At 55.8% G+C, this 25,717-nt stretch overlaps 9 protein-coding genes across 9 annotated transcripts; 2 read left to right on the top strand and 7 right to left on the bottom strand.

Annotated features, from left to right (window-relative positions):
- Nucleotides 1-159: 159 nt before the first annotated feature.
- Nucleotides 160-5,522, bottom strand: DICSQDRAFT_176863 (acetyl-CoA synthetase-like protein; the record flags this gene model as incomplete). The annotated part of the gene is made up of 5 exons (XM_007360541.1): nt 160-781; nt 837-4,469; nt 4,522-4,663; nt 4,717-4,801; nt 4,869-5,522. The coding sequence occupies 5 exons, from the start codon at nt 5,520-5,522 to the stop codon at nt 409-411; spliced, it is 4,887 nt and encodes a 1,628-aa protein (XP_007360603.1). The 3' UTR covers nt 160-408.
- Nucleotides 5,523-5,556: 34 nt separating this feature from the next.
- Nucleotides 5,557-6,004, bottom strand: DICSQDRAFT_151518 (uncharacterized protein; the record flags this gene model as incomplete). The annotated part of the gene is made up of 1 exon (XM_007360540.1): nt 5,557-6,004. A coding segment is annotated over exon 1 (288 nt), but the record flags the coding sequence as incomplete, so codon positions are not given.
- A 1,673-nt stretch (nt 6,005-7,677) lies between these two features.
- On the bottom strand, nt 7,678-13,210 carry DICSQDRAFT_76681 (acetyl-CoA synthetase-like protein). The gene is made up of 5 exons (XM_007360539.1): nt 12,481-13,210; nt 12,339-12,423; nt 12,139-12,280; nt 8,439-12,083; nt 7,678-8,382 (listed from the first exon to the last, which is right to left on the bottom strand). Exons 1-5 carry the CDS (start codon nt 13,135-13,137, stop codon nt 7,983-7,985), a joined length of 4,929 nt encoding a protein of 1,642 aa, XP_007360601.1. The 5' UTR covers nt 13,138-13,210; the 3' UTR covers nt 7,678-7,982.
- A 1,906-nt stretch (nt 13,211-15,116) lies between these two features.
- DICSQDRAFT_46641 (thioredoxin-like protein) lies at nt 15,117-15,851 on the bottom strand (the record flags this gene model as incomplete). Its single annotated transcript, XM_007359790.1, has 5 exons — nt 15,117-15,333; nt 15,398-15,460; nt 15,519-15,647; nt 15,698-15,720; nt 15,780-15,851. 5 exons carry the CDS (start codon nt 15,849-15,851, stop codon nt 15,117-15,119), a joined length of 504 nt encoding a protein of 167 aa, XP_007359852.1.
- A 231-nt stretch (nt 15,852-16,082) lies between these two features.
- Nucleotides 16,083-16,752, top strand: DICSQDRAFT_76676 (histone-fold-containing protein). Its single transcript, XM_007360538.1, has 4 exons — nt 16,083-16,197; nt 16,256-16,327; nt 16,383-16,519; nt 16,576-16,752. Exons 1-4 carry the CDS (start codon nt 16,171-16,173, stop codon nt 16,649-16,651), a joined length of 312 nt encoding a protein of 103 aa, XP_007360600.1. The 5' UTR covers nt 16,083-16,170; the 3' UTR covers nt 16,652-16,752.
- A 372-nt stretch (nt 16,753-17,124) lies between these two features.
- DICSQDRAFT_46304 (uncharacterized protein) lies at nt 17,125-18,077 on the bottom strand (the record flags this gene model as incomplete). The annotated part of the gene is made up of 3 exons (XM_007359767.1): nt 17,125-17,256; nt 17,313-17,594; nt 17,745-18,077. Coding segments are annotated over 3 exons (747 nt in total), but the record flags the coding sequence as incomplete, so codon positions are not given.
- Nucleotides 18,078-19,363: 1,286 nt separating this feature from the next.
- Nucleotides 19,364-20,909, top strand: DICSQDRAFT_96365 (uncharacterized protein; the record flags this gene model as incomplete). Its single annotated transcript, XM_007360537.1, has 5 exons — nt 19,364-19,539; nt 19,630-19,870; nt 19,946-20,123; nt 20,188-20,661; nt 20,738-20,909. 4 exons carry the CDS (start codon nt 19,364-19,366, stop codon nt 20,652-20,654), a joined length of 1,062 nt encoding a protein of 353 aa, XP_007360599.1. The 3' UTR covers nt 20,655-20,661; nt 20,738-20,909.
- Nucleotides 20,910-20,912: 3 nt separating this feature from the next.
- Nucleotides 20,913-24,612, bottom strand: DICSQDRAFT_176858 (uncharacterized protein; the record flags this gene model as incomplete). Its single annotated transcript, XM_007360536.1, has 7 exons — nt 24,565-24,612; nt 24,160-24,515; nt 23,977-24,108; nt 23,187-23,385; nt 21,316-23,137; nt 21,109-21,255; nt 20,913-21,050 (listed from the first exon to the last, which is right to left on the bottom strand). Exons 2-7 carry the CDS (start codon nt 24,497-24,499, stop codon nt 20,913-20,915), a joined length of 2,778 nt encoding a protein of 925 aa, XP_007360598.1. The 5' UTR covers nt 24,500-24,515; nt 24,565-24,612.
- Nucleotides 24,613-24,699: 87 nt separating this feature from the next.
- DICSQDRAFT_47810 (uncharacterized protein) lies at nt 24,700-25,229 on the bottom strand (the record flags this gene model as incomplete). Its single annotated transcript, XM_007359859.1, has 2 exons — nt 24,700-25,044; nt 25,107-25,229. The coding sequence occupies 2 exons, from the start codon at nt 25,227-25,229 to the stop codon at nt 24,700-24,702; spliced, it is 468 nt and encodes a 155-aa protein (XP_007359921.1).
- Nucleotides 25,230-25,717: the final 488 nt, after the last annotated feature.

Below are 25,717 nucleotides of genomic sequence, written 5' to 3'. Positions count from 1 at the left end.
AAGCACGGCAGTGACGCGCCCGCCACAAGGATGCACGTGACCGTAGGGGCGCGGCGCTTGCATGTCATCGCGACCATGAGAAACTTGAAGTCTTTCGACCCTCTCAAGGGGTTGACATTCAGTGCGTTTTCTCAATAGCGGACCGTGTCAAAGTGCCTTCGATTGTAGTAGAGCATAGTACATATGTTGCGTGTACGTAAGAAATGAAGCGCACAACTTCAGAAAGTCACGATAACTAAGCCAAGCGAGAAGAACACGAATGTGCTACAGATACAGCAACCATGCCTAGAAGAGTGCACGCGAGTCCATTGCGAATGCGGAGGATACGGGTATAACAGATGACGACCCTAACATACCGAAAAACGACAATATTCAGACTGGGGACAAATGATAACGGTATCTCGTCGCTCATGAGCGCTTGGGCCTCGAGCGCATAGTCGAAGTGTACCCCAGCATAAGCTCTATCTGCCGCTTCGCCTCCTGCAACTCACGGTCTTGTATCTCGACCTGCTTATACATCCTTTGCCGGTCGTCGTCGAGTTTGTCGTGCACTCGCTGAAGTTTACGGTAGCGGCGTTCGGTGTGGAACGTCGTCAACACCATAGAACGTGTCCTGCTGCGAAGGAACGCCTTTTCGTCCATGGGACGCGCAGGCCAACCGGCGTACACGCCGTCAGACACGGCACTCTCGCCCGACGTCAAGAGTGTGTGTTCGATAAGCATAGAGGTGGGCTCCATAGATGCTCCCGAGAGCAGGCGGGAACCCGAGCGCAACGCACATCTGTCGATGAAATGGTTAGAACTGTCAACAACGGATCCAACCAGGATTGACTCACCCAGGGCCGATTGTCAAGACACTCGAAGATGTTTCCCCACGGGAGTCGATGTGAGAAACGACTGAGCAGTTATCGAGTGCGACGTTATCGCCCAAATCAACAAGGCCAGGCTCTGTCATCAAACCCGTAAAGCCACCAGCGAATATCGCGCAGTTCTTCCCGATCTTCGCGCCCATAGCGCGGTAGAACCAGACAATAAAAGCAGACCCGCTAATCGCGCCAATGACACCCCCGATGCCGTAGCCTCTGTACAGAGGCTTCGAGAGGACAAGATGAAGCTGCGAGCGCTGAGAGTACGAGCTGCCGGAGATCCTGCGGCCGACGAGGATCCACTTCGTCACGACGACCCATAGGAGGGCGATGACCGCCTGGGTGATCAAAATCAGGATGAACCAGCACGCCAGTAGCCCGAATAGGACGAAGATCGACCGAGCTCCCGGAGCAAAGAGATGTAGTCGGGGAAGGTGTACACGAAGCTGGTTGAGAACCGGGATGCCGAAGACGGGGCCAATCGACCAATAGCCTGCGCAGACGATGGCGACGAGGATATTGAAGATGATCAGGAGCGGGTATGGAAGTGCGGAATAGGACGCCTCGCGCTTGTAGAACTCGGGGCCGAAGGGCGTGGACGGCGAAATGGTGTCGTCGGCCCCCTCCTTGTTACCGCTCTTGAAGCAGACCGCTTCCCCGCCCTCTGAACCCATCCAGACCGAGCCGTCCGCGTATGACATGTCCCGCTTCGCGATCGCACCAGAGCCCATACCGGTACGCTCGCCCACGGTCACACCAGGAAGGAGGACAACGCGGTCAGCGATCATAGCACCCGATTTGACGACGATCCTGTCCGAGCCGTGGGCGTCCGTGGTGAACACTGCAGACTGGGACCCGAACACGACGTCGTCGCCGACTTCGAAGAGCTCAGGATCCGGGCAGTAAACACCCGACGCGGGCCAGTACACGCGCTTGCCGATTTTCGCGCCCAAGCATCGCCAGAAGATTGAAATCGTCTCCGGTTGCGAACCGATGATGTCGAACGCCCGCTTCATGGCATGTGTGCTGAGCAAATGTAGATTGATGAAACGGCGGGTCAGAGCCCACTGCGAAGCGTCCTCAGCATAAACCTCGCTGTTGAGGCCCATGATGCGCTTGACGACAATGCCAAGGATGAGCTGGAGGACTGGCGTGCAAGTCAATCTGACGATTCGCGCGAAGGCGTGCCAAGCGACGCGTGCCGGTGACGAGAACCAAACAATGACGCGCTCGACCGCGGTGAGGTTGCCAGCGCTCGATTGCATAACGAAGAGGTAGAGGGCTGCGACCCAAGGGGCATACGAAACAATCTTCACAAGGACGATGACAGGGTATGCCACGAAGAGTCTGGGTGCCCAGTGCGGGTCGGGAATGGCCGCGCGACCGAATTGAGCGTGGGTGTTGGGGGAGGGCTCGTCGTAAGAAGAAGCGTGCGGTCCGTAAATCGCGCCATCAGGAATAGCGGCGCCGGGAGAAATCTGCGTATGAGCGCTGATGATGGCACCACGGCCGATGACGATAGGCTCAAGGCGGAAGCACCCATCGCGCTCCACGCAGAAGCCACGTACGAGGGCATTGTCGATGCGGCAGCCGTCGTGAATGGTCAGAAGGTCGTACTCACCGAGCGTCGCATCTGAGTCGATGACGACGTTCCGGCCAACACGTCCTCCAAGCATGCGCAAGTATACAACCTCGAGGTAGGGGTGCGCAGAGAAAATACCGCGGCCGAAGATACGGAGAGCCTGGTTGATAATCCACCAGCGAAGGTGGTAGTTGCTCCAGAAGCGGTAAGTCCCTGGCTTGTAACGTCCGATGATGATCCACTTCAGAGCAATGCCGACGACGGGAAGGACGATCCTCGAAAGAAGGCGAGCGGCAATAATAGCTGCGAACAGGGACCCGATACGCTGCCAGAAGGAGCCATCGATGGCAGTCGTGAAGAGGGAAAGGAACAAGACGAGGCTCGTCCACGTGAACGCGACCTTCAGAGGATAGAACAGCAATGAAGGGATAACTTGTACGAGGAGCGCCAGTACGTGAGTCTGGCTGCGGCCGTTGTCCTGGGCGAGGTCTTGACTCTCGAGGGATGGTAGGTCGGGCTCCGTGCTGGCCGGCAACTCGTTGACGGACGCCGCGGAGCTGCCCGCAGTAGTGTTGACGGCGGTCTTGTCAACTTCAGCACGCGATTCGCTGTCACTGTCGCCTTCGATCAAGGATGCGATTCCGTTTACGGTGCTGTTAGCGAAGATGGCGGCAACCCGCACAGTGGTTCCGGTCTCCTTGCGAATCATGTGCGCAAGACGGCCCAAGAGAAGCGAGTTGCCACCTAGGAGGAAGAAGTCGCTGTCGCCAGAAATGGAGGCCGGATCCTTGTCCAATAGCTCCGCAACGATCGTACGAATGACAAGACCCTGGGAAGACAGGCTACGTGCGTTCCGGCGGGCCATCTCGGCTTCCATAACGTCCCAGTCAACTGTGCCATCCTGCTTCCTGGCGAGGAGCTCAGAGAAGACGTAGAGAGGATTTGGCACGGAGTAACCGGATACGATCTTGACCAGCAAGTCGACAATGGAGACAGAGTCGAGACCAGAAGCAGGGTTGATCGCCACAAGCGCCTCGGGAGTGCCACTTTTGCTCAGACGAACGGTAACTTCCCGGACGCCCTGAAGACTGGCGATGGCGTCCTCTACTGTGGGAACATCGAGGGAGACGACCGAGCAAGGGATCGGCGTCGACAGAGGTGCGTTCTTGTCGGGGACAGTCTGTGTCTCGAAGTGACGGACGACGGCAGGTGTCTCGTCAGTCATCTGCTCAAGGCCAAGACGCTCGGCGAGCTTGATGCGTAGTGGCTTTCCCGCGGCGTTCTTCGGCAAGTCGGGCATGTACACAATCGCAAACGGCCATTTGGAGGGGTGGAGCTGCACTTGTAACAAATCGATGAGCTCGCCGAGGCCGATGCGAGGGGCGCCATGCTGGGGAACGATGACAACACCAATGGTCTCCTGCAGGACATCGTGAGGGATGGAGAACGCGATTGTGGCCTTCACCCGGCCCGAGGCGAGAGACGTGATGGCCTCTTCGATCTCGAAGGGAGAGATGACCTCGCCACCCTTGTTGATGATCTCCTTTGACCGACCAGTGACGAACAAATAACCGTCTTGGTCCATGTAGCCGACGTCACCACCATCGAACCAACCTTCTGACGAGAAAGCTGAAGTGTCGAGAGGAGCGCCGGGCTCAGTCTCGTATCCCTCAAACGTCGGGATGCCACGTACACACACAGCGCCGGTGGATCCCCGAGGCAACTCGCGCTCCAGGTTGAAAGGATCGCGGATAGACATGTGGGGACCACAAGCGATGCCGGAACAACCCGGGCGATCAAGTTGATACGTCGTCGGGGGCGAAGCGATAGGCATACACTCCGTCATTCCGTATGAGGGAAGTACGATAGAGCCGAAGGTATCCTTCACCTGTTGAGCTAGAGTAGGTAGTAAACCGCCGGCCGCGTTTGCAACCATCCGAATGCGGACATCTCTCGATGGGACTACCGTCTCGGGCATCGACCCCAAAATAGCGTGATGCATCGTCGGCGCAGCGTAATACCTGGAGTGACATGAGTCCAAAGATCTAACAAGGGTAGGTAGGTGACGCGTACCAGGTCGCTCCACAAGCCATGACGATCGGCCAGAAGGCAGTGCTGTCAAAGCCTGGACACATAATTGCGCTCCCGCCTGAGAAGACGGGCGCCCATAAGTTGCGAATAATACCACCGACGTGGAACAGCGGCATCATGTTCACTGTTGATGATCGTCAGCGGAAGGGTAATACAACAGATATCAAGTGGACTCACTGTTCACATCGTCATCCCTAAGAGCCCATGAGCGAATCACGGCACAGGTGCCGACAATGAGAGAACGAAGTGTATACGGAACAACCTGGAAGTGATTAGGAGCGGGCATTAGAACATCTGTTCCTAGACCAGGCAAAGCGGAAGCTACTCACCTTCTTTTTGCCACTCGTACCAGAAGTGTGTAGAATTAGCGAGTAATCAGACAGCCCGTGTGGCTGCGACGGTCGCGAAACGAGCTTGTGTATTACGTTCGAGGCCTCCTCGTCACCGTCCGTCATGACCGTCATGTCGAACAAACCTGCGGGGCCATCCGACCGTGCGTGCATGAAGATAATGTCGCATTTCAGCTGCTCCCTGAGCTTCTTGAGGTCAAGCCGCTCCGTTGCATCGGGAGTCGTGAAGACCGCCTTGACTCGTAGGCGAGCTGCGTCCTCGGCGATCTCCGCGGGAGTGCAGCTGGAGTTGACGGGAGCGCAGGTGTGATAGGAAGAGACGGCCATGAGCGCAACGGCGTTCTCGGGGCTTGTAGGAAGAACGACCATGACACGGTCATTGGGACCCAAGGAGCCATAGAGTCCAGATGTCGGCAGCGCGAAGCCAGAGACGAATCGGCATAGTGCTTTATGCTGCAGTGGCGGACGTGACGAGTCGGTGGACCAGAGTACGGGGGCCTCGGTAGAGGCGAGGCAGTCGAGAAGCGTGGAGACGCGACCGGAATCGGTGACAAGTTCTGCGAGCTGGTCCCCAAGGGACACATCCTGAGCAGGGTCCGAGAGGTCGCCGAGGAATGCAAGAGGGACAGACATTGCGTGGGGTGTATGGGTGCTGATGATGTAGAGGTGCGATGTGATGTACGGGGTGTGGTGAAGAGTACGGAAAATAGGTGAGGACGCGAACCATGCGCGCCCTTTATATATGTTTTCGACAGCGAGATTGCAAAGGCGAACGCCCCTAAACGGTGCAAATCACCGCCTGTATTCTGTGCGGCGGATGCGGATAGTGGATACGTTTGTGTCATCGAAGGGGATGACTTGCCAGAACGCCGGTAGAGTCCGCAAGAATCCGGAGATAAGGTGGTCGAGAACGATGGAGTGCTGATTTTTCTGTGGCCTTCCGCCCAGCATCGCATGAGGTACCGCGCGCGCCGTGTGTTTCGGTGCTTCTTGCGGACTGCAGGGCGTCGATCGTGTCGGCTGTGACTCAGATACGATCTGCACTATGTAAGTCGCGCAGCGGCATTCTAGATGACTTCCTCTTCTATGCCGCCCGGTACTTGAGTTGTAAGGTTGCTAGTATGCTACTAAATGGGACGGGGGGAAATGTTAGAGTCCACGGTTCTGATTCTGCCTACATATCACGCACCGATTGCGATGACGATTCCAAGGAGGACTTGGGAGAGACGGAATCGCCGACAGCAAATCGAGATCCTCTAGGACTTCCGCCATTTTGGGCCGAATCGCGATTCTGAGGGCAAGATCGCCTCCACAGTTGTCCTCTATAATCATCCTAGAGCTGCCGTGTTATTGCACCCGTTGGCCACCCTTAATGTGGAGATGGCGTACGCCGCTTGCGATGATTCCGCTCCATCTTCTTCAGCGACGTCCGAAGGCGTATCCTAGCGCGAGTTGCACAAGTCGGTGAACGCGTCGTTCGTGTCAATGCATCAAAGCAGTGCGCCCGACAGTGAAATGTCCCATGGGCAAGCAGAGCCGTAACGTCTCGAGTTGAAGACAGTGAATCAGTTAGCTCGTGTCCGGGACTCATGAAATATTTAGCAACATAGATGCAAGTCCCGAGCTGTTTAGTTTAATTAGGAACCTGGATGCTGCGATTGAGGGTCATCCTGGCGCCGTATAGCGTCGTATGAACGAACGCGAACAGCTGGAGGCGGTCAAAAAAGGCGCGAGCGGCCGCAGAAAAGGTTATGCGGAATCCCTTTCACCGACTTGGAGCAGGAGAAGGTACCCGCCCCGGCCCCTAAGCCCCTTTACTCAGTATTGGATCCCTTCGCGTTCGCAAGGGACATAGCGCTCCCGAGAGTGCGACTCGCGCATGGGTAGGCCAAGGCACCTCTGAACATTGGTTCTTCGGTCCACATTGAGTTTGAAGTGAGTCGTACCGTACAACAACCCATATGGGTGGACACGAGTATCCGAAGGTCAATGGTGCTCCGGCGATTCTGTGCCACAAACAGCATGCGTCACGATTGGGTCAGTGATTCTAATGATGTCGATAAGCTAGCCGAGACGCACCCTCGGAAGTGAAACGACAAGAAGGTGAACGACGGCTTGGGCTATACTTGGTCCCACAGGAATTCTAGCATTGCATGTTGCTCCCCAGTCCAGATGGGCATTTCACCGGCTCGTGGCATTTGGATCCGGCAAATCAGTTGAAACAGCCGGAGATGAACGCAACAGAGACGATAGGCTCATAGCAGGCGGTTCGAAATGAGTCTGGCACTTCGATTTGTAACGGCCAATTCGGATACCTGACTGCGTTCTCAGGTCCCGGCGCTCATCCTACCGAATCGGGCAGTCAAGGCGCTCCTGTCCCTCATAGGATGCGGCCCCATTACGGAGAGTCCTAGTCACGATCTTCTATGTTTCATTTCTGGTCCAGCGTCCAGCAAAGAGTGAAGTGCCTCCGCGCATCAGTCAGGTTTGCGCCGTCTCCACGTGCGCATAGTATGATTGAACGAGCTTGCACAGACCCACCGCCTCCTCCCACACAGGCTGCCTCAATAATATGCCCATTCAAATAATGCGGGTTGGAGCGTAGCCCTCAAGCAACATCGCAATAAAGTTGACACATCGTCAATGACTTCTTACCCAATGGAAGGGCGCTGCCCCCCCTTTGGCCCCTTCGCGTTAGGGTATTGATTGCATTCACTGTCCATGTCCAGTCATTTCGACCTTATGCGCTGTCGTGAGTGGGAAGTGTCGACAGGCAATTCCGTTGAAGAGATTCGAGTGTGAGGGGACATAAGAGGCATATGTCCATGCTACGCAGCGTAGCGGTGTGATAATACAAGAATTACCTACACGGTAGTATGTAACGGGGTTCGAGGGACGATGCAGAAGCGAACAGTGTGTGCAACATAAGAAGGAGAGAAAGAAAAGGATGCTACCAATACAGCAGCTGGTTTCATGTAATCTGTGTGCGAGTCTATAGCGGACGATCGAAAGCGATGGGTATAACAACACGACGAGTCTAGCATGCAGGGAAAGGACAAACAGCACGACAACGGACTGACCAGTACCTACATCTCAGCCATGGACACTCGATCGTGCGCTGCCACTCATGAGCGTCGAGCCGCGCATAGTCGAAGTGTGGCGCAACATCAGCTCCAGCCGCCGCTTCGCCTCCTGCAGCTCACGCTCGTGGTCCTCGAGCTTTCTATCCAACCTCCGCCGCTCGTCCTCCAGCTTATCTTGTACACGCTGGAGTTTCCGGTAACGCGAGTCGGTGTGGAACGTAGACAGAACCATTGAACTTGTCCTGCTGCGTTCCCACGTCTTTTCATCCATGGTACGCGCAGGCCAACCGGCGTACACGCCGCCGGACTCGGCGATCTCGCCCGACGTGAGGAGAGTGTGTTCGAGAAGCATGGAGCTGGTCTCCATAGATGCCCCCGAGAGCAGGCGAGAGCCCGAGCGCAACGCACAGCTATGACGTGATTATTAGCGACTCTCAACGATGAGGAAGAGGGGTTGTTGACTCACCCAGAGCCAATTGACAATGCGTTCAGAGAGAAGTTCCCACGGGAGTTGATGTGAGCGACAACTGAGCAGTCATCGAGCGCGACATTGTCGCCCAACTCGACAAGATCGGGCTCTGTCATCAAACCCGTACGGCCGCCAGCGAACACTGCGCAGTTCTTGCCGATCTTGGCGCCCATAGCGCGGTAGAACCAGACGATGTATGCGGACCCGCTAATCGCGCCAAGGATACCGCCGATGCCGTAGCCTCTATACAGAGGCTTCGCGAGGACGAGATGAAGCTGCCAGCGCTGACAGTACGAGCTCTTGTCCCAGTCGTAGCTGCCGGCGACCCGGCGACCGATGACGATCCACTTAGTCACGACAACCCAGAGGAGGGCAATGACCGCCTGGAGGCTAAGGGTGATGATGAACCAGCACGCCATCAGCCCGAACAGGACGAAGACCTGCTGAGGGCCATTCGCAAAGAGGTGTAGCTGAGGAAGATGGATGCGGAGCTGGTTGAGAACCTGGGTGCCGACGACGGCCGCGATCGACCAATAGCCTGCGCAGACAATGGCGACGAGGGTGTTGATGATGACCAGCAGGGGGTACGGGAATACGAAGTAGGACGCCTCGCGCTTGTAGAAAGCGCGGCCGAAGGGCGTGATCGTCGGACTGTTGTCGTCGGCTCCCTCCTTGTTTCCGCTCTTGAAGCAGACCGCTTCCCCACCCTCCGAGCCCATCCAGACCGAACCATCGACGTATGTCGTGTCCCGCTTCGCGAGCGCACCAGAGCCCATGACGGTACGCTTGCCCACAGTCACACCAGGTAAGAGGACGACGCGGTCAGCGATCATAGCACCAGACTTGATGACGATCCTACCCGAACCGATACCGTCCGTGGTGAACGCCTCAGACCGGGACCCGAACACGACGTCGTCGCCGACTTCGAAGAGCTCTGGATCCGGACAGTAGATCCCCGACCCGGGCCAATACACGCGCCTGCCGATTTTCGCGCCCATGCACCGCCAGATGATTGAGGTCATCTCGTAATGCGAACCAATGATGTCGAACGCACGCTTGATAGCAGCCTGACTGAGGAGATGATGATTGATGAAACGGCGGGTCAGAGCCCACTGCGAAGCGTCCGCAGTGGGACCCTCGCTGTTAAGACCCATGATGCGCTTGACGATGATGCCGAGGATGACCTGGAGAATCGGCGGGAAGATCACTCGGATGATACGGGCAAGGCTGTGCCACGCAACGCGTTGCGGTGACGCGAACCAGACGATGACGCGCTCCACCGCAGTGAAATCGCCGGCAGGAGAAGGTTGCATAACGAGAAGGTAGAGGGCAGCGAACCAAGGAACATACGCGGCGATCTTCACGATGAGGATAACAGGGTACGCCAGAAGGAATTTGAGTGCCCAGTGCGGCTGGGGAACAGCCGCGCGACCGTACTGAGCGTGGCTATCGGGAGAGGGCTCGTCGTGAGAAGAAGCGTGCGGACCATATGTCGCGCCATCGGGGATGACGGCGCCGGGAGCGAGTTGCGTATAGGTGTTCACGATGGCACCACGGCCAATGACGATAGGCTCAAGGCGGAAGCACCCATCGCGCTCGACGCAGAAGCCACGCACGAGAGCATTGTCTATGCGGCAACCGTCGTGAAGGGTGAGTAGGTCGAACTCGGCGAGCTTCGCCTTCGAGTCAATGATGACGTCCCGGCCAATGCGTGCTCCAAGCATGCGGAAGTAAAAGATCTCAAGGGAGGGGTGCATAGAGAAGATACCGCGGCCGAAGATACGGAGAATCTGATTGGTGATCCACCAGCGAAGGTGGTAGTTGCTCCAGAAGCGGTAAGTTCCCGGTTTATAGCGGCCGATGACGACCCACTTGAAAGCGATGGCAACGATGGGAAGGACGATCCGCGCAAGAAGGCGAGCACCGACAATAGCCGTCAACAAGGATCCGATGCGTTCCCAGTAGGAGCCGCCAATGAAAGCTGTGAAAAGAGAGAGGATGAAAACGATGCCAGTCCACGTAAATGCGACCTTCAAGGGATAGAAGAATAACGAAGGAATGGCTTGTACGAAGAGGGACAGTACGTGGGTCTGGCTACGGCCATTGTCCGGGACGAACTCTTGGCTTTCAAGTGCAGGGAGATCGATCGTGCTGGACTCCGACTTGTTGATGGACGCGGCGGAGCTGTTGACAGTTGTATTGACGGCGGTTTTATCAGGATCAATAGGTGAGTGGTTGTCGTCCTCGAGTAAGGATGCGATTCCATCGATGGTACTGTGTGCGAATATGGAAGGGACGCGCACAGTCGCTCCAGTCTCCTTACGGATCATGTGCGCAAGACGACCCAAAAGGAGCGAGTTGCCACCTAGGAGGAAGAAGTCGCTGTCGCCAGAAATGGAGGCCGGATCCTTGTCGAGGAGTTCTGCGACAATATCACGTATGACGAGAGCCTGAGAAGACAGGCCGCGTGCGTTCCGGCGAGCCATCTCGGCTTCCATGACGTCCCAGTCAACGGTCCGATCCTGCCTCCTCGCGAGGAGCTCAGAGAAGACATGAAGAGGGTTTGGTACGGAATAACCAGGGACAGTCTTCAACAGCGCGTTGACAATGGAGGCAGAGTCGAGACCAGAAGCAGGATTGATCGCCACAAGCGCCTCAGGTGTGCCGTCTTTGCGCAGACGAACAGCGACTTCCTGGACACCCTGAAGACTGGCGATGGCGTCCTCTACTGTGGGAACATCGAGGGAGACGACCGAGCAAGGGATCGGCGTCGACAGAGGTGCGTTCTTGTCGGGAACGGTCTGAGTCTCGAAGTGACGGACGACGGCAGGCGTCTCGTCAGTCATCTGCTCAAGGCCAAGACGCTCGGCGAGCTTGATGCGCAGTGGCTTTCCCGCGCTGTTCTTCGGCAAGTCGGGCATGTATACGATCGCGAATGGCCACTTGGAGGGGTGGAGCTGCACTTTCAACAGATCAAGCAGCTCGGAGAGGCCGATGCGAGGGGCGCCAGGTTGGGGAACGATGACAACGCCGATAGTCTCCTGCAGGACATCGTGAGGGATGGAGAACGCGATTGTGGCCTTCACACGATCCTTAGCAAGAGATGTGATAGCCTCCTCGATCTCGAAGGGAGAGATGACCTCGCCACCCTTGTTGATGATCTCCTTTGACCGACCAGTGATGAAGAGGTAGCCATCTTCGTCCATGTAGCCCATGTCTCCGGAGTCAAACCATCCTCCAGACGAGAACGCCGAAGTGTCAAGAGGAGCGCCGGGCTCGGTCTCGTATCCCTCAAAGGTTGGGACGCCGCGAACGCAAATAGCACCGGTAGATCCCCGAGGCAGTTCGCGCTCGAGGTTGAAAGGATCGCGGATAGACAAATGAGGACCGCAAGCGATGCCGGAACAACCCGGGCGATCAAGTTGATACGTCGTTGGGGGCGAAGCGATGGGCATGCATTCCGTCATACCGTATGAAGGAAGCACGACGGCAGCGAAGGTGTCCTTCAGCTGTTGAGCCAGAGTGGGTAGAAGGCCACCGGCCGCGTTCGCTACCATCCGAATGCGTGTATCCCGCGAAGGGACAATTGTCTCCGGCCTCGATCCCAAAATAGCGTGATGCATCGTCGGCGCAGCGTAGTACCTAAATTTCGACATAAGCTTAAAATAACAGACGAGCATAGTCAAGCGAGGCGTACCAGGTCGCTCCACAGGCCATAGCGATCGGCCAGAAAGCAGTGCTGTCGAAGCCTGGACACATGATTGCGCTACCGCCGGAGAACACGGGCGCCCACAAGTTGCGGACGATCCCGCCAACGTGGAACAGCGGCATCATGTTCACTTGCGTCGAGAATCAATACCTGAAGCGACGTCACCGCGGATTCTAGGGTGTACTCACTGTTCACATCATCATCCCTGAGATCCCATGAGCGGATGACAGCACAAGTGCCAACGATGAGGGAGCGAAGTGTGTACGGGACAACCTAAGAATAGCAAGCCTTTAGACGTCGGCGTCCTAGCCCAAAATGGAAGGCGCTCACCTTCTTCTTGCCACTCGTCCCAGAGGTGTGTAGCACCAGCGAGTAGTCAGACAACCCGTGTGGACGCGATGGCTTGGGGACGAGCTTGTGGACTACATCCCAGTCATCCACGTCGTCACCGTCCGTCATGACCGTCATGTCGAACAGGCCTGCAGGGCCATCCGAGCGCGCGTGCATGAAAACAACTTCACACCTCAGTTCCTCCCTCAACCTCCTGAGCTCAAGCCTATCCGTCGCATCGGGAGTCGTGAAGATCGCCTTGGCACGTAGACGGGCTGCGTCCTCGGCAAGCTCTCCGGCAGTGCAGCTCGAGTTGACCGGAGCGCATGTATGATATGTGGAGACGGCGAGTAGCGCAACGGCGTTCTCGGGGCTTGTAGGAAGAACGACCATAACACGATCGTTGGGGCCCAGGGAGCCATGGAGCCCCGATGTTGGCAACGCAAAACCAGAGACGAAGCGGCGTAGGGCTGCATGCGGCAGGGGCAGGCGCAACGAGTCGGTGGACCAGAGGACGGGGGCCTCGGTAGAGCAGAGGCAGTCGAGGAGCGTGGAGACCCGACCGGAGTCGGTGACCACTTCTGCGAGCTGATCCCCGAGGGATACACCCTGAGCAGGGTCCGAAAGGTCGCCGAGGAATGCCAGAGGGACAGACATTGCGCAACGGTGAAGGGGGAGGCCGCGAGGGGACAGGAGGCACTAGGGAACGGTGTGATTGCCTATGAGGTCCCTTTATCACTGCATTCGATGGCCTTGAAGCGCAAGAATAAGCGAGCGAACCGGAGGGCAACGGGGCTGCGCCGTGACTGCCCGTAAACTGTGCACATTTTTCGCCCTAGGATCTGTAGTGAGCGCGCATGATGAATACGTTTCTGCTACCGACAGGATTGACTTACCAGAACGCCGGTATTGTCTGCAGGGACCCGGCGATAAGGCGGTCGAGAGTGATGGAATGTTGAGTTCTCGGTGACCATCCGCGCAGCCTCGCATGAGGGTGCGGCGCGCGCCGTGTGTTCGGGGCTTCTTGCGGGCTGCAGGGTGTTGTTCGTGTCGGCTATGACTGAGATACGATCTGCGATTGCAAGGCGCGCAGCCGCGCCTCTTGATAGCTTCCTTCCCCGTGCCGCCCGGTACCGGAGTTGGGAGGTTGCTGCCAATTCGGAGGGAGAATTAATGCAGATATGGCGCGCGGTAGTCGCGATAGTTCCCTTCCAAATTTCTAAGCGACGTTCAAAGCCGTGTCCTCGCGCGAGTTCGGCGAGTTGGAGAGTTCGGCGCCCGGGTTAGTGCGATAAAGTGCTGCGCCCGACTGCAAAATGACTTATGGACGCATGTAGACGATTTCCATGTCTCGGGTTAAGACCAGTGGATCTGTCAGCTCATATCTAGGACTTGTATAACATTCAGCGATGCAAATGCACCTCTCGAACTTGTCGGTCAATGATAGAGAACCTTCATGCTGCGACAAGGGGCGGAGCGGAGTAGCATCGTGTGAACGGATGCGAACAGTCGGAGGCGGTCGAAAAGGGCGAGCGGCCGCAGTATAGTTACGCGGGGTCCCGTTCACCAAAGCAGGCTGACAAAACCCTCAAGAGGGAAGATCCTAGCCCCGCCCCCAAGCCCCTTACGTAGAACTTCTCTTCCCGTTCACCGGGAACATCGCGGCGAGCGCGATCGCGCAGAGCTAGAGCCAGGCGCCTTTGTAGGTAAGTTCTTCGGCCCATGCTAAGCTGGAGGAGAGTTCTACCGTACAACGACCCATAAGGGCGGACGCAAGGATCCGGAGGTTAGTGGCGCTCCAGTGATTCCGTACCATGAACAGCATGTATGTAGCATGATTGCGTCAGTGATGCGAGTATGTCGATACATTAGCCGGGACACACCTGTACTTTGTCCCACAGGAAAGCCAGCGTTGCACGTTGCTTCCCTGTCGAGATCGACATCTCACCAGTTCTTGGCATGTGGACCTCTGAAAGGCGCCCAGAGAATCGTCGACAACGATCCACCCGGTTCACGACGTTATCGCTGCGCATTACCCAATGGCGACCATCCGCCATCTGTCACAACCAGACGAGAACTCACAAGCATCTGTCACTTGCGATGAGCAAATTACTACTTAGTTGAAGAAGGCAATCGCGCCGACAACTCCAATTGATCGGAAGTTAGCTGAACGCTGGCTGATATCAGCTCCGCAAAGCGTTGCGGAATCCAATACTTGTGTCCTCTTATAGGGCGAGCGTGTCGCCACAAACGACCAACCCGAGTACCCTCGAATGCCTGATCACAGGGCGGTGGTTGTGCGGCGTTCAAAACATACGACGACTTGGCATTAGTACTTCAGCGGCGACAATGAGCGGCGTCCCGCTCCCGAGTCATGGAAGTTCTGAAGCCATAAGGGCCACGTAACAGAACGTAAACTGTATCGATATCTCCGTCCCTATCCCTGCAACGTCCTGTAAAGGAGTGTTACAGGGCTTATAGTTGGACCAATCAAGGATTGACGACCGGGATTTTCCGGCCGAGGTTGATAGATGCCGCGATTCGGATGTTTCGCATGGTGCATACGTCCCTTAGCAGAAATGTATATCACATAGGGACATGCAAGCATTTGCTAAGAAGGCGAAGAACCCACTTACTCAGCTAAGGTACCAGAAGAGGATGTACCCTCCCAGAAGACAGAGTAGGACCTTGACCTGAGGGTCTAGTGCTTGGAACGCCAGGACGCCACTTCCACCTGTACCCGTGCCGCCGGTAGTCGAGTTTCCAGTACCCAAGGTGTGACCCTTGCCCGGGAAAGCTCCTGACCCGGAGCTACCTCCAGACGCATGACGGCGGAGCGCGTCTTCAAGGGCCCTACACATTTCATGTCCGTAGATCCACTAGTTTTTTCCAACAGCAGTTGAAGGAAATGACTCACGGCTTGTTTGCGCCTCGGATCCTATCCACTTCCGCGGTCCCCTTGAGGAAAACAAATGTCGGCCTGAATAGTTACCGATGTTTGAACTCGACATCTTTGCAGAGATGTTATCGGCACTCACATCGCAGTGACGCGATACCTCCCGGCGACGTCCTTCGCTTGGTCCACGTCACACTTGAGGAAGTTGACATCCGTGTATTGTTTCGCCAGCGCTTCATAAGTCGGCGCAATCATATGGCAGGGGCCGCACCTTTTCGCAGTTCAGACAGGATACATCGGAAGAGATGCTCGACCACGTACCATGTAGCATGGAAGTCAATGACCTAGGTCAGTCCAAACTGAATATGCAGCTTTTCAACTTGACATGCGAGGTGCAGCTTACGGAGAGCTTATTGCCCGACTTGTTCAGGATGCCATCGAGCTGTGCAGCGTTCTCCACGTGTGAGACAGACATTGCCTTGGCAAAGAGAGACGTATGACGGGGAAGCTGGTGCGAGATGAATGTAGGCCGGGTGAGAGTGCGGAGAAGCATTGCTCGATGACTACAGCAGCGAGGTCGATGTCGCAGCAGGTACCCAGTCGGCGCCTAACACGACGGACCTTGCCGCAATTCGCGTGCGTCCCCCAAACAAGCGCAAACGCGCGCCGTTTACAGTCGGCTGAACGCGTTCGACGCGGTTCACCTGCCAACCACCATTACATACCTCGTCTTCCACGCATCGTCGTCTGCGGAACACCGACACATCTTCTACACTCAACAATCCTCGTGCGTCATGTCTGGCCGTGGAAAGGGTGGCAAGGTCAGATTCAGTCGGCGTATGCTCCATGTCGCACAAGTTCTGAATTCGCGCCGTGCAGGGGCTCGGAAAGGGCGGTGCCAAGCGTCACCGCAAGATTCTCCGTGATAACATCCAAGGTATCACCAAGCCGGTAAGTAGCCTGTTTGCAGCTTCGCATCGCGTGAATTGAGTCACCCTGCGCCTAGGCTATCCGCCGTCTTGCCCGTCGTGGTGGTGTCAAGCGTATCTCCGGTCTCATCTATGAGGAGACCCGTGGTGTTCTCAAGATTTTCCTGGAGAACGTCATCCGTGACTCCGTCACGTATACTGAGCACGCGAAGAGGTGAGCCACATCATTCAAATTATCATGCTCTCGCCTGCATACTCAACGTCGTTTAGGAAAACCGTGACAGCACTGGATGTTGTCTACGCTCTCAAGCGCTCCGGCCGCACGCTCTACGGGTTTGGTGCCTAAGCGATTTGGGGTCAGTTTCCTATGCTGTATGGTTATATGCGTCACCCGCACATGTACTATCATCCCAGTCTAGTATAATCTTCTTCAGCCCTATCGAACAATGCTATCAGGTGGTTGCATTTAATTGTCGGTGTGCTTCTGCCCATACGTCACAAGAATACTATTTGAGATACCTATGATTAACGATTATGGTGGGTTGTTTGTGTACATGTTACGTAAGGACGTTATTGAGAGGATGTGTAGTTCTTCGTGCGGTATGAAAGTCGTTGTCGAATCCATACCGCCAAATGGCTTTCCACAAATCCCGTGAAACTTCAGCCATGTCTGCGGCGGTCCGTCCGTGAGGTCCGTGGTGGTCGTAAACACTCCAGGCACGATGGTTTGTTTACCCAACCATTTGCGCTCGCGATCGGTCGAGTACGTTTCCAGGACGGACTGAGGCGCGCATCGAATTCATCGATGATCAATTCCAATCAGCAAGCTGAGCGACGGACCTGCAGGTTCTCGGTCTGCGTTTCGGTGTGTCTGAGTAAGCGAACAAGCAGAAGCGCGTCCTCTAGGCCCTGTCCCGCACCAGCACCGAGGTGAGGGAGCGTACCGTGAGCCTGGAAGGTTCACTCGTTGTGGCGGCTCCATGGATAGTGCTTCGATAACGACCGACATACTGCGTCTCACAGAAGAGCCGCATGCCCCTTGCTGTATCTCTCAGATGGGGGCACACGACGTAAACAGACCAAGGCACCGTCTTCTCCGGCGTGAATCGGAGAAGCGTCACCACGTCGACGCCCCATCCGTCGAAGGCCTTCTGAATGTCTTCCCGAGACACTTGGTCGACCCGAGGAGTACCTTCCGGCAGGTTCTGGGACCCTATGGGGACGTCGTACCTAGCCGACAAAGCCGCGATCTTGAGCTGTAGAAGCGACGGAAAACAGTGTATTGGTAACTTCATTCAACGCCGTAAGCCTGTAGGATGTGAGTGTCATGCGAGTCCGCCGTTCATGATCGGGACGACGGTGGCATGCCGATGAGACGACGGGGGTTTCGTTTTGCGACATCAGCTTGGACTCGGAGCCAGCACACATCGACCGCCGACCTTGCCTGGCCCGAGGAAGCACGCAGAATGATCCGTCAATTTGGCCTTGCAGCCAGCGGAATCGAGCTGGGCGTATGGAATTGAACTACGACATGCGATAGCATTGCTGATTGCAAGGTTCTTGGCGGTTCGCCCGGCGACTACGAAGTGGCGCACCGCGCTCTTGATGTCGTCTGCGCCAAGAACGACATCCGTTTCATGCGTAGTGCCATCTGTGAAATGGGCTAGAAGGCGACTTGGGTTCGTGGGCGATTCCGAGATAGAGGTGCAGCGTTTGTTCAAACGCGTGCTTCGTGGGTCTACGAGTCCGACCAGCGCGTCGAGGAAGGCGGCACTGATGCGCCAAGGCGAGAAGCACCCGGTTAAGCCGATGTTAGAGAGCGCCTCGCGGTACACAGGTTCAGGAAGCGGATAAGCCGAAAACTTCACCGGTGCATGCTGATAGTGGCATCTTCCGGGGAAGGTGGATGCTGAGTACAACAATCCTGAACGTGAGTCATTTTGAATCCCAACGTTGAGGATGTTCAGACAGCTTCGGGTGATACGTACGTTACGAATTAGCTCATGCTTCTTCGAGGCCCGAATAGAACAGGAAGCCTTTGAAGCCCAGGTCGGTTGGGGCAATGTTCTGGAAAACCGCACCCATAACCTCAAGGCTATGCACGGTAGTGGGCCCTACCACGAGTCAGTTCGTTCACACTCAGGTTGGGGATGAAATGAATGAAGCAGCCAAGCCGATGCCGAGTAGCCTACAACGAGGTCTGCAGAACTGAGGGATAACCACCCTTGCAGGTCTGCAGACCTCCCTCACATGCCGAATCACGTGGGTCAGGGGAGAGGGAGGTCTGAGACGGGCAAGGGAGGTCTGCAGACCTGCAAGGGCAATTAACCCTAGGGTCTGCAGACCTCGTTGTAGTCTCTACCGATGCCCGCCATTATCTGACTCAAGGCCGTCTAGAATTACAGACGTAAGACAATGCCTTCTTATGATACATGAGCATAGCTCGTCCGACGCACCGCGACTACAAGGACTTCCACGCTAATACCTGCATTCTGACGGGCAGCGGAGGATGCCAAGCCGTACACGCCACCACCAATGACGGCACCTTCGAAGTCTTTCTTTCTTAGATGCTGTGGACATGGGTTCTCGTGAGGATGAGTCGATGTTAACAGAGCGGTCTCGACACAACGACCCCCCATTATCGGCGATTTCGAGCACTAGCTTCGCTCGCCGGGAAGCGTACGTATATCGGCGTAACTGATTGCGTGAAGACCCAAAGTCAGCCAGCGCTAGTACGACAGGAGACCATGCGTCCCAGAATGGCAGGCAGTGGCTTCTGGTCCTAATAAGGCCAAACAACGCATATTGTGCGAAGTTCGGACTCAGTGACCAGCTAGACTATTCCCAAGTCTGCGCAATCGGTGCAAAGCTCAGCTTTCCCTCCCACCGCCTGACCTCCAGGTTTTTCATTCAAGCTCTTATCAATACGAGAAGCACAGCGTGACAAAGCCATCACGTGTGATCCATTTCAGTTCCCATCGCCGTAGCCATGCACCGTGCCTAGGCCCTCTGCCTCTCCTTGCCAACTTTGTCACAAACCCTCAACTCCGTATACAAGATGCCGATAGCACACTGGTTCTCGCTCTCCAAGACGCCATTCCTCGCGCGATCCTCGCATTGCTTGTCTGTAACGAAGTCCGGGATCCTCATCGTGTACGGAGGAGAGCTCAAGCCCCGCACGCCGATCGACGCGGGAGTGGGCCGCGATGCTACTCCCAGAGGCTCGCTTCACGTGTTCGATCTGGCTAAAGGCCTGCTCTCACAAGGATGGCGAATGCTAACGCCGGATCCGAAGCACACTTGTGACTTCGCGGACCAGAACAGCGCGCTTCCTCAACCACGGGTAGGCGCAACCACCGTCTGGCTCAATGATGCTCTGTACTTGTGGGGAGGCCGAGGAGGAGAGGACATGACTCCTCTGGATGCCCATCAAGTTGGGGTCTGGAAGGCGACTATCAATGCCTCCGAGGGCCCACAGCAGTCCGTACGATGGGAGCGAATTGTTGCGACGAACGAGGACCAGGCACCGGAGTCCCGTAGTTACCATGCGTCCGTCGCTCTCGGGGTACGTACCTCAATCTATCATCGCGGACGGCCCCCACTGTTAGGTGGCTCTCATACTGCTTCACGCCTCACGTAGGGCAACATCTACATCCACGCGGGCTGCCCGACGAGTGGCAGGCTCAGCACACTGCACGCGTTTCATGTCAAGGATTACTCATGGAAGGTCCTCGCGTCCGCCCCTGAGCCAGGTCGCGGAGGCACCTCACTTGCTGCAACGACCGTAGCTGGGAAAGACTTGCTCTTGCGTTTCGGCGGTGTGTATTGGCTCCCATGTTCTCTATTCTGGCGTGAGATCGACGGTTTATCATCCATCTTCAGGCTTTTGCGGTCAGCAACTTCCGAGCGCGGCTGGTGAGGTAGACATTTATATCATTGCTGAAGACAAATGGGTGACTGTCCAACCCACCGCCGACCCCGTACTCGGGAGCCCTGGACCGCGCTCTGTTGCCGGCTTCGCGCACTTCCAATCTCCTTTCCCAGCCCTATCAAACTCTGTCGCGGTTCTCTATCACGGAGAGCGCGAAGCCAGCAGCCAGGGCCATGCGGGTGCAGGGCAATTTTGGGACGATGTCTGGGTGCTTTTGAAGGAGGGCGATGACGTGCTCAACGGCTGGCAATGGCAGCAGCTCGAGGTCTACTCCGACGATCACCTCCCGGAGGGTCGTGGCTGGTTTCCACCTGCAGCATGGGTGGATGGGCACGGGGATACGAAGCTTGTGCTCTTTGGAGGTCTCTTGTCGTCGAATGAGCGATCCGACGAGCTTTGGGAGCTCGAGATTAACTGATAGACAGGTGAGTCTATTGACCTTGCCAATGTTGTCATGTGGCAATCTGCAACATGATGTATCTGATTGTTCTGGATGGTCAGGGTTCGTCGCGAACATTGCGTTTGTGTATCAAGTTACGTCGTACATGTGCGCCGCGTCAGGGCCGATCAGCTATTTTTATCTTCAAACCCTGTGGTACGCGAGGAGAATCACGTTGTGTATGGTTGAGATGTTGAGATGTTATGCGGCCGGTGATCGCCTGTGCCTCATCGCAGATCAATCTATCTCGCTGTCACCCAGAATCGGCACACTGTACAACGAGGACGAGCTATTCCCATTCGTTGCTGAGATCGGCGACGAAGGTGGAAGCTGCATGGCCTCCAGTCTCCGCGCCGTCTCGACGTTAAAGCGCGCCTAATGTGGAAGATAGGCCATCAGCGCGCCCGTGGCACATGGAGGGGAGGGCACTCACGATTCTCTCCACACTGAGAAGACCTCCATAGTCCCGAAGCCTGTCTTCAGGTGTCGTCTCCAGGAAGTCTTCTAAACTCACTTGCGATAGCAACAGGGATGAAGCGAACAGATTCATGCCGTCCACTCCACACAGGTCGTATTCTCCCTAGAAAGTAACAATAAGGCATCAGTACTCTTCGAGCTAGATCCATATGGAAGAACAGACATCGCGGTCCTCGTGGGTTAGCCAAAGCCGCTGGCCCCAGATTGCCCCGCCGGTCACGTCTCGCGCCTCGGCGGAGTCTCCGTATTGCCTTGCAAAGACGGCAGCTTCTTCGACCGACTTTGCGAACGCGTACTCCACGACGCATGTCTCGCGCTTGGTCTGCAGACCTTCGGCTATCGACAGATCTCTCTTGAAATTCTTGACCGCCTTCACGACAGGCGGACTCCATACACTTGCGACGAAATGGTCAACGACCGTCCTGTTCACGGGGCCGGCGAAGTCCCAAGCAGACGGGTAGCACTCGAAGACAAGTAGTAAGCGAAGGTAGCGCCAGGACAGTCGGCTCAGCAGTGAGAGCAAACCAGACGCCCGAGCAGGCAACAACTCCAATGAAGCAAAGATGACCGCAGTATCGCAGTCCAGGATCAAGTCTTCCGACTCAGAAGCCACGTCGCCGCCGCCGAGGTGTTCGCGTTCGATGAGTTCGATGGCGCAGTAGGAGGCGAGAGCTCGGACGAGCGCACGTTTCTGGATCAGGGTCAGCGAAGCCATATATCTGTGCTGAGTATGTGGCAGTCCGTGATCGCCTTGGAGGCCGATAGTGCGATCATCGAGAACTTCAGTAGGAATGCCCCGAGGGGCGCAGGAAGCGATTGGTTTCGTGGCAGAGCCAGCGGCCATAGAGTCGCTGTCCTCACTTCCAGAAACAGACGCGGGAGCTTCAGCACCAATGTTTGAGCACGCCTTTCCACATAGAGCTAGATACTGAGCAAGCGATTGACCAGTGGAGAGAACATGTAGAGTAGGGGCAGGGGAAGACGGCCGCAATTTGTCGTCCTTGACCATCACGGCCGAAGGCAAGTATGAGCTTTGCAACTTCTCGCAGTCCGCAGTGGGTGCCGTGGGGGGTCGGCAAGCAGGGTCGGCAAGCGTGGCGGATAGACTCCGAGAGTCGCGAGTAACACGTCCTGGGCTAGGCGGGTCCGCAGCCGCAGCCACATTTGGCGGAGTCCGTACGTATTCGAGATTCGCGGGAGCGAAAATACGGCCATCGAGTAGCGACTCAATAGGAAACGCGCAGTCAATATTCGGAGACGCAAGGAGGTTCGAGAAGTCCATCGAGAGCAAATTCCCGGAGCCGAGGTCGTAGGAGTGATCTGGATGCATGTCAAGGAAAAGGTCTCCGTCGGTGGTAGGCCCGTTAAATCCTTCCGTTTCATAAGCCATTTGCACAAAGGAGGTGCTACTGAGATCACATCGGGAGTCGCCAAGGGTTCCCAAGTCCGTGAGGAAGACACCAGACTCGTCAAGTTCCGTCGGAGCGTCCCCGAGCTCCGTCAGGCTCGTCGGTTTGTCAGGAGCCTCTCCGAAAGACGCACCCGGAAAGACATGGACATTACCCGGCTCTTCAAATCTCACCTTCTTTCGGGGTCGCTCGATAGGGGAGCTGCTATTGGTTTGCTCCTTGTCTTCATTGCTACCTCCGACATCCTCGTTGGCCTCGCTCCAATCCACCAGAGGAAGACCTGCTAGCCGTCTCCGGTCGGCGCGAGTCAGTATGAGACTGGGCTCATCAAGATGATTCGATATGGCAAAGTCATGCAGGTCGACTTCGTCATCCAGCTCCCAAACTCGTTCGGGCCCAGTACTATCTGCCGACTGAGATAGAGAAAGCATCGAGTTATCGTCCAAGAGCTCTGAAAGACGGCGTGCGATTTCGTCCCGCGGAAGTTCGATGGCCTTTGCAAGATGCAGGGATAGTTCGTCGGCTACATCGGCGACCTCTTCGTCCGTAGGAATTGTGCGACCATACTTGAACGGACTAGCAGGAAGTTCAGGTATAAACCAATGATGCATTAGCTCGTACTCACATCCAGCTCAGCTCGAGTTGCAGCGACTGCAGACCCTTGACTTTCTGCAGGAAGCTCGTACAGTCCCTTGTATGCGTCGTCTGATTAACACCAGAGAGGGCGATAGCGTGACCCGGTCTGCCGGAGAGGAGTAAATCGGATAACCGGGTAGGTGGCGAGACTCCAGTAGGATGTTCGTTTGGAGGGCGCAGAGTTGGCACTGAAATGTATGCTCGTCAGCCATTCAATCCACTATGGATACGTGCATATTCCTCTTCGCGAGATATGCGTACCATCCATCGAATGCTCTTCCTTCTCGTCTATCTTCTCACCCGTGATTATACTATGCGGATCGTCTTCCCCTACGTGACCTCCACACGCTCGTTCGACGAGCTTCGTTGCAAACGTCATAGAGTCATCGCTAACCAGAACGTCGTTTCCGGGCCGAAGTGTAATGTCGTATTCTCGTTCTGAGACACGTGCCTCCTCCGGTGCCGCTTCAGATGGAGGCTGGCCGAGCATAGACATCGTAATGGTGGTACGAGGCGATGACGGTTGCGACTTGGGGGAGCGAGCAATTCTCAGACTAGGCGCATGTAAGGGGCGAATGAGCGGAGAAATGAAAGCTGACAAGCTACTCTCGCTGTTAGCAAGAATATGCGTCTATGGTGCCACCCTCACCTCTCCATCTCCCCCAGTCGCGGTCGCTTTGAGCATGACACGCCGTATCTCTCTGATTTGGGAAACTGATACTCCTCTGAGGACACCTTTCACAAGCCCGTCGCGCTATTTTGAAGCTGACAGCACATACCCATAGGAAGGAAATCATCTTGCGACACCGCCTCTTGCGACGATCGAAGGAAAAGTTCGTCGACGTCGCTAGAGCTATCCGCGAGGGACGGCGTGCCCAAGGTCAAGGGAGAAGACGGCGTCTTGAACGCATCTACTTGCATCGTCAGTATGATAGTTCAAGGACAGACTGCACATCGCGTACGCCATCCGCCAGCAACGACGAGGTGTTCGTTGTCCAGGTCATCCTCATCCTCTTCTTGAATGTCTACCCGGGATAACCACGGTTCCGGATGGTGGGCCACGGCCTCCAAAGACGCCATGAAGGGATTTTCTCCGGATCTTAGCTGCGCCAGACTTTGCCCTGGCTGCCGAAAGGTTGGAAATATTGGCAAGATCTCAGGTTCGAGAATTTTGGGCAAGGGCGTGTCTGCACGCAGGAAGTCGTCTAAGTGCCTTGTTGTGGACACCACGTCCGGCCGGGCTGACATGATGGAGGTTGAGTGAATGAGCGATAGGACGGCCTGGTGGCTCTCTGAATCCATTCCAAGCTTGTTCCCGCTTGGGCATATATCAACGCCTGGCTCTCAACGTGGGAGTCAGCACTTACAGAGCCTCGTCTTCATCTACTACCACTTCGTGGAAAGTAGCCTCTCCGATCTCAGTTATGTTCCAGGCTTGGAGGATCTCGCGGCCGCTTCGAGAATGCGTTGCTACGCTTAGCCTTCTATTGAGAAGAGGTGTCTCATCTCTGGAGCGGCGTGACAATATGGGGGACATGGGCCTGCTCAGCAAGAATGTGCTGTGGTCTTCTGCGACGAAGCTCAGCGCATAATGAGGACCTATGGATCAAACACATACCATCGCTACAATCTTTCCATACTCGTTCTGTCGCCCCACCGCTTCTAAGCACGTCCATCTCCCTCTTGAGATAAGATAAGGTCTTGACATCCTCGACCACCCAACGTTCCTCATAGACGTCTAGTTTTGACAAGCCCCATTTCTGACATAGGTACTCGAACGGATCCTTTGTAAGAAAGACATCTGTCGGAGAGCGCGTCGGTGCATATGCCAGCGATTCTGAGAGGAGCTGTTCAAGTTAAGTGGCCTTCAGCCAGAACCAGAACGTGTATGATGTGAGTATATGCTCACGTTTGCGACACTGTCCTGCGTCCAGGTAACATAATTGGTGGTAAGATGCTGTAAGGCGTACTCCGTCATCAAGCTATGGACATGAGCTCGAAGCTCAAGTTCTCCAGCAGAACCAGAGTCCATCGGCCTGCAGTTTGAGAAGTCGAAGCGATTTTGGACGCTGGCTGTCTCTGGTCCGTGGGCGCTCTGAGGCATTGGCGGATGTTTCCCGAACCATACGAGTTGATTACATAGGCGCCCAACGGCATGATGTTCCATCAGGGCCGCGCGCTGTGAGTTCATCCCTTCCACGGAGCTCTGGGCACTAACTACACAGTCACGCTGTCTCACCAGTTGACTTCCAAAGCAAAAATCCTTCAGTCATTATGCAGCTTGTAGCTTAACTGATTGCTTCCGGGCTGGCCATAGCACACGTCTCTGCTCCAGGCTACCACAGACGTCAGCCAGCTGACAGGCCAGGAATATCACGTCTCCCAAAACCAGCGAAAGAGCAGGTATCATGGTCCACCAATACTGTTGAAATCCAAAATAGCGTTGTTCCTAGCCCTTGTATGCTTCGTCCTAATTATCGACTGGTGGTCTCGCTTCTCGTTACTATTATGGTTCATCTT

This window comes from Dichomitus squalens, assembly GCF_000275845.1.
Source record: "Dichomitus squalens LYAD-421 SS1 unplaced genomic scaffold DICSQscaffold_1, whole genome shotgun sequence".
Taxonomy (NCBI): Eukaryota; Fungi; Basidiomycota; class Agaricomycetes; order Polyporales; family Polyporaceae; genus Dichomitus; species Dichomitus squalens.
Note: the sequence above shows the minus strand (reverse complement) of the source record. Positions and strands in the feature narration are given on the sequence as shown.